The sequence below is a fragment of the Amblyomma maculatum genome, chromosome 2 (assembly GCF_055883805.1).
Source record: "Amblyomma maculatum isolate TAMU_Amacu chromosome 2, ASM5588380v1, whole genome shotgun sequence".
Lineage (NCBI taxonomy): Eukaryota > Metazoa > Arthropoda > Arachnida > Ixodida > Ixodidae > Amblyomma > Amblyomma maculatum.
The window spans coordinates 11,098,199-11,113,624 of NC_139345.1; the positions used below are offsets into that span (position 1 = coordinate 11,098,199).

At 45.2% G+C, this 15,426-nt stretch overlaps 1 protein-coding gene across 4 annotated transcripts in view; it reads right to left on the reverse strand.

The window, feature by feature from the left end:
- Nucleotides 1-15,426, reverse strand: part of LOC146197934 (uncharacterized) — a 115,553-nt gene that overhangs the window by 25,854 nt on the left and 74,273 nt on the right. For 2 of the 4 annotated variants that reach the window (XM_084593208.1, XM_084593209.1), the window contains exons 13-17: nt 15,190-15,277; nt 5,055-5,172; nt 4,303-4,522; nt 3,885-3,972; nt 3,650-3,724 (exon numbers count right to left, since the gene is read on the reverse strand). In XM_084593208.1, coding sequence (XP_084449334.1) covers nt 3,650-3,724; nt 3,885-3,972; nt 4,303-4,522; nt 5,055-5,172; nt 15,190-15,277 — 589 coding nt within the window. The remainder of the gene's footprint in view (nt 1-3,649; nt 3,725-3,884; nt 3,973-4,302; nt 4,523-5,054; nt 5,173-15,189; nt 15,278-15,426) is intronic. The other 2 variants (XM_084593210.1, XM_084593211.1) reach the window with 2 other exon arrangements.

Here is a 15,426-nt window from a genome sequence, read left to right on the forward strand (position 1 = left end):
AGAGAGAAAGAAGAAAAAGAAATCTGCTAGTAATTGGAACTAGACAAGACACAAAAATAAAGAAAAAAATCAGCATTAAAATATTTTTTTTTAAAAAAAAGAAAAAAAAAAAGACCACTGATCCTAGGAAGCCAACTGCGCTGCCTAATGCCCCGGTTACAGTGGTTGACTGCTGTTCACTAGATGTGTGTTGAGCATTGCAAAACAGCGCGGGTACTTGGGACAAACAGAGAGGAGAATAACGGACAGCGCTTGTCCGTTATTCTCCTCTCTGTTTGTCCCAAATACCGCGCTGTTTTTTGATCTTGCAATGCACCAACTAGCTCAGATTTCCGTTCTTCTGTGTTGAGCATTAAAGCATCGTTGCAGGGAATACCACTCAATTGAACTATTACAACATATTATGCAAATTTTAATTTTATCTGCAAATAACATGTAAATTCTAAAATAAACAAGATAAACACTATTTACTAATTTTTACTTTCCAGTTTTTTCTTTTCATCTGATTGGAGATTCGATATTTGAAGGTTTGCTTCCTCATATTCGTAATCGATTAGAAAATTTCAGTATTTGCACACACTTAATTAGAATGAACAACCATATAGCTGACGTTTGCAGATTAATTCTGCACAACTGACTTTTACAGTTAAGATGACGAGACATAGCTTTCGAATCACAAAAATTGGCCAAAAATCAATTTTTTTTATACACCCATTAGTATCGACACTTCTATTTCAGTGACCTGCGCTAGCACTATGTATCTCGGAATTGTTTGAAAGTGTGGCGTTATTCTCTTTTCAATTCCAGTACACATGACGACAATCTAAGTCTGCAATCGTGCATAGCATGCATTCAGAAATTCAGTGAATGTTGAGCCAGTCTTCTACAGCGTTTATTGAGTCTGTAGGATTTCCGCACAAGATAAAAAATCCATAAAGAAATGTTGCTCACGTATAATGCTGAAATTTTGAGCACTTAAACTGTAAATCATTACCAACATAAAAAAAATAATTCAAATTGTTGAAAGCCACGTCCCCCCCTTCAAGTGCTAGCCATGAAATAAAGCCACTTCTAGGTTCTTGAAGCCTCGCTCAAAACGAATTTGAAAGCAAGAACAAAAAGAAAGCTCATTACGATCAAGCATTGTAAAATACTTGCATGGGAACGCTGCAAACAAGAGAAGACAAAAATAACTATGAGCTCATTTCTCTTAGCCTGAGTTGCTCTGGGGCGTTAGGGACACCAGAAACCAAACTCAAGGTAAAGGTTTTGCGTGCTCTGATAAACATTTTCCAGAATTCTTGATGAGCAAACAAGGTCCATTAGGGGAAATCAGGCAAAAAGCACAAACAAACATAAAACAAACATTGAGGCTAAATCCTTCTGGCATTTAAAATTGACAGGAAGCACAGTTAAATGTCCTTTATAAAGACCAAAGCTTACCCCTCTGACATGCAACATACAAAATTGTACCCAGTAGAACAGACTGCCTCACATAAAAAGGAGGAATAAAAGAATGGCCCTGATGGATGTCATCCATAGTTGCCAAGCAAAGCAACACATAAAATGCCATTGAAAAGAAAAAAAAAAAAAAAAAAAAAAAAAGAAAAACAAAGAAAAAAGAAAAAAAAAAGGGGGGGGGGGGGGGGGGGGGGGATACTGGCATACACTAGCACAAGGTTTCAGCTGCAGATTGCAGGCAGAAAAATCTCAAGACCTGAACAGGCTAACAATGGTGTACTGCAATAGCAACATCTTCAGCTTTAAAAAAAAAAAAAATCTATTACAGCCCGCAGTTTGTAAAACTTCACTGATGCAGTATTCATAAAGCAGCTGGCAATTTGTTGGCCCTGAAGTGGCAGCTATGAGTCCCACCAGTGTTTGAGAGCATGCAGGAAAAATAGTACCAACCAGGAACACCACGTTACTTTGTGCTTTTTATTGCTCTGCTATTTTAACATGTGAACAAAACAGTAGTGCTACTACAAACTCATCAAGATATTTAGTTTTTATACATCTCAGCATTTTACTACAAATGACCATTCAAGGGTTGGAGTACATAGGTTTGATTATGATTCCTATACAATGGCAGCAGTCATGGCTTCTGCTTCAGAGTCAACTAATTATGAGATAACTAATTATGAGGTAAAGTATTAATACAGTAACACAGACTGCTGTAGTTCTATGCAATATCATGCAGCAGCTGAAAGCAGCAGCGATGGCAGCAGCAGCAGCTACTTACGGGTTGCAACTGTGGCCCACGTGCCAAGTCGTATCAAGCCGCAGGCACGGTTAGGAAAGCACAGCAAGGGTGTGGTGCAGGAGGTAGGAAGAGGAGGGGCCAGAAAAAGTGGGAAAGAAGAGAGGATGATCTTTGAGCCAAGTGGCCATCTCCCCTCATGAACAGTAACACAATGACAACACAGACACCAGCAGAAACATTTCACTCAGGACAAGCAGTGCATAAATGTGTGCGGTGCAATAGTATTCCCTAAACGGAACTAGTGCCAACACTGCAAGCAGCAAACCAGGCAGCACACTGAAGCTGCCAGCAAGCAAAGCGTGCAGTGCATACTTTCAGCCATCTGCCTAGATGCCGCCTGCCGTAAATTGACCAGCGACACATTGTAACTTCTAAAACCACACCTTTGCTGGCCATTTCATAAAAAAAAGGCAGACAGCTCCATCTAGCCACTGACTAGTCACTTTCAGGCAATGAGTTCAATGATCACACAACATATTAGGCCAAATGAGGCTGCTGCATGATAGTTAAAAGTAGTATTTGTAATCCAGGGAAATCAATAATTGCAGTGATGGTGAACAGTTGCCAGACACCAACCAGTGCCACATCTCAGGGATGGATTTTCAAAGTGTAATCAAATTGAAAACGTGGAAGATGAAATGCCATTACAAATAGAAACCACTGCAGAAACAGAAGTCATGCACTAAGCTAATATGAGCAAGAAGATGACACGGTTAGAGAGACGTGAGACATCTTTAAACAATTAAAAATGCAGCTGGTGCACGATAGTAACAGTGAATAACCACAGTATTTTTGAGCATGCATGTGTTCAATGTCATGCATCATAGAGCTGATGCACGGTCACTGCGCCACGTAAATGCTTTCATGCACCAAATATTCCTCGTTCTCGTATCCTGTGCATCAGCTTCTACAAGGACAATGTCACAAGATGGCATCTAACTTGACTAAAAGAGCAAGGTCAACTTTGTTTTCAGTAAAAGGTGACTGCTTACGACTGTTTATGTGAGGTATAAAGCAAAATGCAGAACCCACACGTTCATTAGAATTTGCCTAACAAACCTTGATTGCATAATTCAAGCTAGGATGCTAGCCTTTCAGGAATTAAGCAAATGCTAAAAGCTTTTGCTTGCAAAATAAATACAAATAAAGTCAAGCCCACTTATAACAATCAAAGTGCCCCAGAAATATCACTGTTATAAATGAGAACGGTTATAGTGGGTCATGCCAGAAAGACGAAAACATGTCAAACTTGGAGCATTTAAGGGCAGGAAGGTGGCTTAGAGCATTGATTTTCTTGACGGAAAAAAAATTGTACTAGCCACCTTTGACTGGTTCATGACAATTTCATTCACATTCACCAGCAAGGCACTTAACTGGTGCACATACCCGTGTAAGGAATCGTTAGCAATCAATGGCATCCCGAAGGGACATCCACAAGGCCTCCTGAAAAGATTCACCACCCTGCAGCATGCAAGAACCAGTTCAGCTCTGCGAGTGCATACTTACTATGCGAGTGTGCCTCTAAGACAGTCAAAAACTGCTATGGATACTACCAGGTTGCCAGAAATCCCATATAAAAGCCACACCTTCCTACTATGAAAAGAACTAACGCTATACTCACGCTGCACAATGAAGCGGGCTGAAAGAGTTCCCGTGAAATGTATTTGTTCGAGAGTGTTCCAGAAGCATAACGAGACATGGCCCATGACCTGAGAGAGAGAGAGAAAAAGAAAATGAAAGGAAATAATTAGCCACTGTGTGCAGCTATCTATAATCTTAGCTGGATGGTGCTTCGTTACAAATGTACACTCACAAGAAAAGTTGCAAAGTAAGTACCCAGCAGTGAGACCCTAACCAAAGTATGCCTCACCACTATCCTCCTTATAACGGCGCAGCATTCAACAACAGAAAGACAGAATGCCAACAAGCTCTATGGTGCAATAGGAGTAAAGGTGCAGTCAATTCCATGTGTATTGACCCGAAATTGACTGTAGAATGAACTGTAGAATATCAAAACAAAACTAATTCTGTGCGCTTACCTCCGTAGCATGCCCAGTGGATAGGAGTAAACCCCTGGAGGTCGGTGAGTCGATCAGGGCCTTCCCCGTCCGGGCAGTGGCGCAGCAAGACCGACAGGACGGTGTTGTTGCCCACTGCTGCAGCCAGGTGCAGGGGCGTCTTGCCCATGCTGTCCCGTAATACGACCGTGGCACCCTCTTTGAGCAGCAGGCGGATGCATGCTTCACTGCCTCCAAAAGCCTGGAAGAGAGAAAGGAAGTGAGCATCCCTACGGGACCTTGCTTCCCCCCCTTGGGGATCACACTGGTGGTCCTGCTAACAACATGAAACCAAAAACATCTTTTTCAACTTGCAATAATAACAATGAGAAAGAATGTTGCCTCCAAAATTAGTACTCTGCTGAAGTGCCCCTCACAGCCTGTGTTTTTACACACTGAACATGACAGATGTGCTTGCCCTAGACGTCTGGCCTTTCGTAGTAAAAAGGGGACATTATGTTAAAGCAGACCAATGAAGCCCCACTGTAATGTTGACCAAATAGCACTATGTGGCCAGCATTATTCTGCTTTGCATAAATGCTTGCAAGCGGCCACATTCACTTCGTTATTTCATGCTGTGGTAAGCTTTCATGCATATCCCGGTTAAATGAGCGCAGTGGCTTTGATGGATGAATGAGCAAGAACTCATGGGGCTGCCTAAAAATGCTGACGCGTTTTGATGTGGCTGTGCTAATATTTGAAAACACATAACTAGAAAATGGTAAGGCACTTACTCCATAATACAGGGCTGTCCTTTTGGACGAGTCTTCGGCATCTACAGCAGCACCATGTCTCAGCAGTAACTCCACACACTCTGTGTGACCCTTCAAGACCGCCAGCATCAGTGGTGTCCTGAGCAGAGCAACGTAAAGTTACTCTGTAGGCCTATCAGTCTTAGTGATATAAATGCAGGTATCCCTGCAACATCCCTCATCTGATCAAGGAAGTGTGAAGGTTTGGTTTTGTAGGGTTTAACATTCAAAAGCGACCCAGGCTATGAGAGGTGCTGTAGTGGAAAACCCTAGAAATTTCGACCACCTGGGGTCCTTTAACGTGCACTGACATCATACACCATGTGGACGCCCCTCCGTTTCGCCTCCATGAACGTTATCTGCAAGAACCCGTCACCCTAAGTTATGTGAAAGCTACAAACATTACAATAAGTCAGCATACCAGGTGTCCAAGCTAACTTTAGCCAAAGGTTAAAAAAAAAACATTCGAGGTAGGACAGAGAGACCACTTGTATACAGCTGCCAGGCATCTGGCGCACCTCAGGCTGTTTTTTAATTTGCAATTAATGAATTAGCAATTAATATAATTTTCCAAACTTACTATTATCTTCAGACAATAAGTGTGATTTGCAAAGTTGGAGAGCACTTTCTGAAAACCCCCTTCCATTTATTTACGATGAAGAAAGCATCACGTGTATCTTTTTTCCAAACTCTAAAGAAAGCCCGTGAAATTAAAATATCACGTGACTGGCCACAATTATGGTGCTCTCAACCATAGTTTGAGTGAACGAAATCAGCTGTGGCTGCGACTCTACAGGCCAGTTCTAGCCCAGTTGCAGCGAGCATGGTGAGCTCGATGCAACTTGCACTGTCACGTGCGCCGACTGCCTGAAGTGGACAAAGAAATCATTGCAGACATATCGGCCTGCCACTGCAATGGCCCCCGTGGAGCCATGGCCACAGCTGATTTCTTATGCTCAAACAACAGTTGAGAGCACCACAATCGTGGCGTGCAAATGCAATGGGCCAGTCACATGATATTTTTTGTATTTCGCGGCTTTCTTTAGAGCTTGGAAAAAAAAAGATGCACATGAGGCTTTATCAGAAATAAATGGAATATCTTAATTACTAAATAGTTAATTGCAAAATAAAAAACTGCCGTGACACAGATGGCTGGCAGCTGTGTACAAGTGGTTTCTCTGGCTTAACTCAAATGTTTTATTTTTTAAACCTTTACTAAAGTTAGCTTGGACACCCTGTATACTGTCAAAAGGGTTTTACTTAGGGTGTGTGTGAATATTGCCATTTTCGAATATGAATCTGGGAAACAATGTGTTCGAATATCGAATATCTGAAGCGAAGAAAAAAAGAAAGCAATGTTTGTCTTTTTCATTTCAGAATTCCCATAACATTTATTTATAGAATTATATTGGAATTGCACAAAAGTGTATACTTTACTAAAAAAAGCTATATATATTATACAGGATTCCGCACAACGATTTCTTGTACAGGAAGGACCTCTACTATACTGGGTGGAGCTGTCATATCGCTACCGAATATTGTATACTAAATTCTTGTTAATTTGGCTTAAAGCTCAAATTGTCAAATAAGTCTAAAAAAAAAGTTGCCAAAAATTATTACCATCACAGTATTTTTTTCTTATGAACACCTGCATGCTGGTCGTTAGCATTTAAGATGAAACCTAAGTGAAAATGACATTTTCTTCTAGCCTCAAGTGCTGGGTGACACAAATTTCACAGCATCCTGCATCGGAGTGGTCCCTTGCTGCTGTCACGTGACTCTATGAGCGATCGATCAGCGGCAGCGGCTGCGCCAACTGAGTTCGCGAGAAGCTCGGGCTCAGATTATTTTTGTAGCAAAGACTAACTAACCTTCCTCCACCGAGTACTCAGATCAACGACGGTTACAATCTCATTTTTATTACTATTTTCTTTTTGCGTGTACTCCTGATGGGGCCCAAGGACGTCTCGACCAATTTTATACCACTGGTTCAACTTACTGAGATGAAACAGACCGTGCATGTACCGTGCGAAGCAAGTTATGCGGCTGTTGCTATATTTTTTTTCCCCGCAATTCCTGGCTTCATCATTAGAATATTATGCTGGCATGGCTTCAGGTTGAAGAAATCGCCAAGCCCAGCCGTCACACAAGGGTAGAAACGATAATTTTACGTCCAACAGTAAAAGTTTGAACGCGCAACAGGTTAAATTCGTTGTTCTGCCTCAGAGAAGAACCATGCGTTGCTAATTCAATAAACAAAACAATACGACATCAAATTTCTTTAATTTGATGTCGTATCTACAAAAGCGCCCATAATAAATTTTAAAAGGTGCGCCAAAAGTTTCTCAAGAGTTCACACAGATTGCCCCAACATCACATACTAAGGTCTTTCCCACATTATACTGAATAAGTTGCCTCCATAAATATTCGCACGATATGGCATTGTATATGCCAGTGATTAAGATGTGGTGCAATAAATGTGGCAATGCGAAAAATGACGCCAAATTTCTCGAACATTTCTGAAAGCGAAACTTACAGAAAGACCCATTCAGTGAAGCGGACAAGAATTTGCTTTCCAACCTATCCAGATGTCGAAGGTGCTCTACTGAAATGGCTACATCACGCAAATGCAGCGCACCTACCTGTTAATGGCATGCTAGTACGCGAAAAGGCCAGTGGGCTTGCCCTGCGGCTGGGCTATGAGGGCTGGGCTGTGAGGAATTTAAATGTAGCAACGACTGGTTGAGCAGATTTAAAGACCGCAACAACCTCCCATTCCTAACAGTGTGCGGCGAAAGCGGGAGTGCTGACACAAACATTGCCGAGCAGTCAAAGGCACATAAAAGGGCTCCACTGATTCAAGAGCATGCAAAGGATGATGTCTACAATTTAGATGAAGCTGCATTGTTCTACAAAATGCTTCCAATAAAGGCTTTTGCACCAAAAGATACGGTTGTCAGTGGAAAAAACAGCAACTGGACAGGATAACCATAATATCTGAAGCGAATGTCCGGTAATCATAAGCTCCCACTGCTAATCAACGAGTCAGCGACTCAACACTGTAATAAAGGTTCTTTTTCCATCACCGCTTTACTATAGGAAGCCTAGCTCATAATAAAATAAGCTCGATAAAAGATGTTTATGGCGACTGTCCTCAAACGGCCTAATTTGTTCTCCACAACTAGCGTCGACGACTGTTCCGGGCCACTTGCAGTATTTCTTGGCGCACCGGGTCACACCAGCTCTTCGTGGTGATTGTACACATGTTCTGCGGTGTAAGCAATTGTCGATTTCAGTACAATGTTGCCAACACTAAACTTGATGGCCATTTTGATTGACTAAAATTGTGAATTTTCTCTCAACAATCACTATGCAGATTCGCACACGCGAAAGCTGAGTTAAAATGACGCATGAAAGCGGTGCCTCGATAAGTACTTCACTTTTCACTGCAGCTTCTTCCACTTTTTGCGGCCACGCTGTTGCATGGGCGTTGCAAGTCATACTCAACGCGATAGTGCTCTAATAGTACATTCAACAGGAGCCTGGACGTGTTTGCTTGAAAACATAAAAAATGCCGCGGCGTTTGCTCAGCTAAGCCCGGTTATGCACGCGGAAGCGTTGTTATTATTGGTTATGTTGTGTTGCTGAGCCATCTTTCCCAGCGTAGCGTAGTAATCTGGGCAAAATTGTAGCGAAGTGAGCGGTCTACATCGGCAATGCTACGAGCAACAAGTTGGCGGACAGCGAGTTGGCGACAGCTGTTCGCAGGCGACAATATCACGATTCCAGATAGCTTGCGGTAACGCGGCCTAACCGGATCGCCAAAATGACGCAAACATCATCATGTTTACGGATGCAGTTGACCAACTGTTTCCGCAGTGTGATTCATGAGCGCATGTGACTAAGTCGCAGTGCAAACAGACCAGACGATGCGCCTACTCGCTGACGTCACAAGTTTTTGGTCCACGTGACATTTCAATGCTATGTCTTTTGTTTTTTGACGTCAAGTAAAAACCCGGCAACTACGAATCAAAACCGAAACTGCTGCGCACTAATAATACTGTCACGCTAATGACGACGATGAGGGATGGTGATGGTGAGGCAGAAGAAGAAGACGAAGCGTTGGTGCCTGGGGCTAGTAGGCTTCACCTTATCCCACTGCCATATCACTGTAAATAAACACCCCTTTGCTATTTCATCGTAACAACTTGGTGGAGGTGCTCCGTTCGATCCCCAAGTACGGCGCAGCAAGAACCACTGGAGTTTCGACGTAGTCGCCGCCTTGCTGGACTGCCACCGCTTCCAAACATCATGGACCACAGCGATTCTAACCGCGCCGGCCGCGACGCTGCAAGCCAGGCTGGTGACAGGCCTGCCCCCTCCAGCTCTATTCCCTGCCAGCCTTACCGGGAACCACGACCTTTTGCAGGAGAGGAAGGTGAGGACGTTGAGAAGTGGCTACTTCATTATGAACGAGTTAGTCGGTACAACCGGTGGGACCCTATCACCATGCTCACAAATGTCGTCTTCTTTCTAACTCACACGGCGATGACATGGTTCGAGAATAACGAGGACAATTTGACAACTTGGGAACGGTTTGCCACCGAGATCAAACAGCGTTTTGGTGACTCTGTACCGAGCAAAAAACGGGCTGAGCAGACCCTTGCCCAAAGAGCTCAGTTGCCGGATGAAACTTGTACCACTTATACAGAAGAGATCCTCCGATTGTGCAGATGTGTCAATTCCAACATGCCCGAAGAAGATAGAGTCGGCCACATTTTGAAGGGTATCGCGGCTGACGTATACAACTTTTTAATCGCCAAAGACAGCCTTGAAACCGTCTCCGATGTCATTAAACACATCCGCGCTTTTCAAGCTCTGAGAACGCGTCGTATTGTGCCAAAATTTGGGCGGCTGGCCAACGTGCCTACCGTGGCCAGCCTTGATGACCACGCCCAACTAGATCTTCCGTCGACGATCCGGCAAATCGTGCGGGAAGAACTCCTGCGGCTCAACCCACTTCCCCTGCACGAATCTGCTGAGGTCTCTGTCCAGAGGGTATCTAGACGGCCGGCTTCACCACCACAAGCGATTACCGTTCAGCCTTTCCCACAAGCTCCTGAAGTTGCAGCTTCCATTGACTATCCTCCTATGCATTTCGCCAACCGGAATGCGTCGGTGCCTGACGCCCCAAGGTATGACGTCGCCTCAAGTGCCCATAGATCTTCCATTCGATCTACCAGGATTCCTGAGCAGTATGAGCATTCAGACAGACCTACGACGCACCCAGCTGTTCCCTGCTCTTATTCGCAACAGCATTTTCTACCTTCTCCGCCGATATGCTACCGCTGCGGCGTCGAAGGTCACATCGCCAGATACTGCCGCAGTAGGTTCCCACCTCGCTATAACCGTCCGGCGCTTCCAACAGTACCCAACAATCGGCAATACAATCCCGTTTTTCAACAATCAAATACTCAGCGTGGGTATTACCGCAACATCCATAACCAGAATATCCGCGACCACTCCCCTGCATCTGATAGAAGTGTTACTCCACCACCCGCCTTCCGTGCGCGTCGTTCTCCATCACCACGACGGCGCCCCATGTCGCCTCAGCATCATCAGCAGGAAAACTAACCAGCGCGACCAATGGGGGTGAGGCCGCTGGAAATGTGCTGTGTGCCAACATCCCTCCAACTATAATGCTCAGAAACAAAATTCGTGTGTTTATTGATGGTGTGTATACATTAGCTTTGGTGGATACGGGTGCGACTGTGTCTGTGATGAGTAATCAGTTTAGGCGCTTGTTGGGACGCAAAGTGATGTTCGAATATGACCGTGCTTCAACGTTTTGTGGTGTGAGTGGAGAGGCGTTGCGGCCACTGGGTGTGTGTAGTGCGCAAGTGTCTGTGGGTGGTGCAATTTTTCAAGCCGAATTCGTAGTCTTACCCCACTCTACGCATGACATCATTTTAGGAATGGACTTCTTGAAGTTTTGTGGCGCTACCGTGGACTGCCGAAGTCAAGAGGTTCATTTTGATGGCTCGCATCTGCCGGCACTTTTTGAAAGTGGCCGTGATGAAGAAACAGTTTTTAGTATTACCGAAGACACAGTAGTTCCACCCTTGTCTGCCATGTTCGTCCCCGTGTCCGTTCCACTTCTTGAGAAGATTTCATTCCAGGCCATGGTGCACCCAGTTCACTCAGCATGCCTGAAGAAAAATGTAATTATCCCTCACTGTATGATATCCGTGCATCATGGTAGTGCCTCGTTATGGACCATCAACCCATCGTCCGAGCCCGCAGTTTTACCAACGGGATTGAAGCTTGCCTCTTGTGGACCCGATGCGCCCCACGTCGTTGCTTTGGTCACAGATGCTACGAGTGCCATCGTACCTTTGCCTGCTGATGAAACTTCAATCTCCCGCATGACCAGCGCCGATCTCAGCTCACCTCAACGCCGTACTCTTGTGGATATTCTTCTACCTTTTTCGCCTATGTTTGACTTTTCTGAAACAGATGGACCAACCTCTCGCCCTGCACATCGGACCCATCATAGCATCGACACTGGTTCGGCTCGTCCCATTCGTCAAAAGCCATATCGCGTGTCCCCATCTGAGCGCAAAGTCATTCATGAGCAAGTGGAGGACATGCTACAGAAAAAGGTGATACAGGAGTCATCTAGCCCCTGGGCTGCCCCTGTTATTCTTGTACGCAAGAAAGACGGTTCGTGGCGATTCTGCGTCGATTATCGGCGTTTAAATTCTGTTACGAAAAAGGACGTCTATCCTCTTCCTCGCATAGACGATGCCCTCGACTGCCTCTCTGGTGCGTCCTATTTTTCTTGTCTTGATCTCAGATCTGGCTACTGGCAAATTCCAATGGACCCTGCAGATAAGAAAAAAACAGCCTTCGTAACGCCAGATGGCCTTTATGAGTTTAATGTTATGCCATTCGGGCTGTGTAATGCGCCAGCTACATTCGAACGCTTTATGGACACAGTTTTACGCGGCTTAAAATGGGACATTTGTCTTTGCTATCTGGACGATGTCGTGATATTTGGGAAATCCTTTCAAGAACACAATGACCGTCTAGTACGTGTCTTGAATTGCCTGCACAACGCCGCCCTAATTCTGAACTCCAAAAAGTGCCGCTTTGGAGAGCGCCAAGCGCTGGTGCTAGGACACCTTGTCAATGGTGATGGTGTAATGCCGGATCCCCAGAAAACTGCCGCTGTTGAGTCTTTTAAACCCCCGCAGACAGTGAAGGAGTTGCGCAGTTTTCTAGGGTTGTGCTCGTATTTTAGACGCTTTATACATCGCTTTGCTGACGTTGCTTACCCATTGACGTGCCTTCTCCACAAAAACTCTACTTTTAACTGGACACCAGACTGCGACGCGTCATTCCGTCAACTGAAGTTTCTTTTAATATCGAAACCCATCTTACGTCACTTCGATCCTACTGCAATGACAGAAGTACACACGGACGCTAGTGGAATCGGTCTTGGTGCAGTCCTTGTCCAACGGCACAATGAACGAGAGCATGTTATCGCGTACGCAAGTCGTACCCTGAGCAAGCCGGAGCGAAACTACACAGTCACCGAACAGGAATGCCTAGCTGTAGTTTTCGCTGTGCAGCGTTTCCGTTCATATTTGTACGGACGTTCGTTTACTATCGTAACTGACCATCATTCACTCTGTTGGTTGCGGAACCTTCGAGACCCATGTGGTCGCCTCGCACGCTGGGCCCTCCGGTTACAGGAATATGACTTTGCCGTGGTTTACAAAAGCGGGAGGCGTCATGCAGACGCAGATTGTCTTTCTAGGATGCCAATGGCCACGACTGGACCTGAAAGCGACGATTTCGACAATTATATATCGACCCTCGAGCCAGCGTTCCCCGACACGAATGTTTTCAAAACGGAACAGCAAAATGATACCAGTCTGCAGCCTCTCTTTGCCCAAGCCAACGTACCTACAAGCCGTTTTTGTGTGCATGATGGCCTCCTATGGAAAAAGAGTTATTCGCCTGTCGGCCAGCGATACCTACTCGTAGTTCCCAAGACGTTGTGCACGGACGTATTGCGTGTTATGCATGATAATCCAACTTCTGGGCATTTGGGATCGGTTAGAACACTCCACCGTGCTCAAGAAAGATTTTACTGGCCCAGAATGCGCTCGACGGTTGAACAATACGTTGCCAGTTGCAAGCAATGTCAACGCCACAAACGCCCAACTGCAACTCCGTCTGGCTTGCTGCACCCTGTGAAGACCCCGACAGCACCGTTTGATCAAGTAGGCATTGACCTCGTAGGTCCGTTTCCGAAGTCCGTGGATGGAAATCGCTGGATTGTAATCTGCGTGGACTATCTCACACGTTACTGTGAAACCGCCGCTCTTCCATCTGCTACGGCGCATCAGGTGTCGCTTTTCTTGCTGCACTCAGTCATCTTACGACACGGGCCGCCACGAATTGTCATCACTGACCGGGGCCGACAATTCACTGCTGATGTTGTTGAAGAGCTCATGCGTTTATGCGCCGTAACTTTCCGACACTCGACGCCATACCATCCCCAGACAAATGGCTTGACTGAGCGCGTCAACAGAACGCTTATCAACATGCTAGCCATGTATGTGGACGCAGGGCATAAGAACTGGGACACCATACTGCCCTTCATCACGTATGCGTTTAATACCGCCACGCATGAGACGACTGGATACAGTCCATTTTTTCTGCTTTACGCCAGACCGCCACGCTACTCTCTGGATACTATCCTGCCCTTCACAAGCCGTGAAGACCCCTGCCTGGCTGAGACCCTCTGTCTCGCCGAAGAAGCTCGGAGAATCGCCCGATTACGGTCTGGTGCTTCACAAGAACGTTCCAAAGTGCGATACGATTCCAGTCACCGGCGGGTCACGTACTCTGTAGGTGATTTAGTCTGGCTATGGCGTCCAATTCGGCGCCGTGGCCTACATCAAAAACTCTTGGCCCATTATGACGGCCCATATGTGGTTATCAAACGCCTTAGTGATTTAACTTATGGGATAGCCCGCCTGACAGCATCGGGTCGCCGGTCTGCCAAAATAAACTGCCAAATAAACGATAATAAACTATCTAATGCGATTTTGGGCTTCTAACATTGTCCTCTATGCTTACAGAATCGTAACGCACTATTTACAACATAAAAGTACAACACAAAAATTTGGTGTCCCTACCCTTTTAACCGAAGTGACTCTGTAGCAAAGCATGGCTCTCCCTCACAATATCGTGTACGTAGCGAATAACCACACTTATATTCCAGTCCTGAACTACAGCTTTTTTTGTGCAAGTTTTTCCAGAGGGAATTTCTCTCGCCAAATTGACCTTATTGTCTGACTTTAACCCTTTAACCGCCAACCCCGAGCTGTACTCGTCATGGCAGATCGTACCAAAATTGCCAACGAGGAGTTACACTCGTCCGGCCCGAGCTGGTCACGTGACAGCTATCTTTGGAGGCCAATAAATAAAACTAGGTAAATCATAGCTTGAAGAAAACAATGCAGCTAGCCGTTTTTGAGACGATCTACAACTTTCGCACTCACACTTTGTTCCTCAAGCCAATAAATAAAACATAATCTAATTAGTCCCTACTAATTAACTTTGGTGAACGAAAAGAGTACCACACACTAGGTAAAAAAACTCCCAACAGCTCTCAGTTGGTTTCACTGGACTAGGGCAGACCGTAACTTTTAACAACTTGGTTACACTTAGCTGGTGCAAATGATATGCATAAAGTGAAAAATAAAAGCCCCTCTTAGGTATGTGCAAAAAAGTAAGGGGCACTGTTATGCACATGGCACAGAACTCTACCACCATAATTTTACACTGTACCAGCACAAGGATATTTCACTAAAAGAGAAATGCCTGTATGAAAGGCACACAAACACACAAAGCAAACAGCACACGCAGTGCAGAAATGGTGCAAACCAAACTGGTTTGCACCCTGCCATAAAATGCATGCCTGAAACACACTGCCAAAGGCCGCAAACCCCAGTCCCTTTCGTCGAGAAATCCTGTCAAACCTGACCACATACACATGTGGTGCACAATCAGTTGACGTTTCGTGCTGTGGAACTCCTACCTGTTGCTAGAGTCTCTAGTGTTGGCAGCGTCAGATCCCTTGGCACTGTGAAGAAGGATCTCAAGGCACTCCGTCTGACCTAAGGCTGCTGTAATAGAACAAGTTGGAAAATAGGAAAAGTGCCCCAGCATGCACAGATTCTCAATGTGCAGCAGACATGTCACAAGCATAATCTCTTAAGTGTGACAATGAATAGTATGCTTGTCAGTGGCACAGCTGAATGTCGATATATACTGA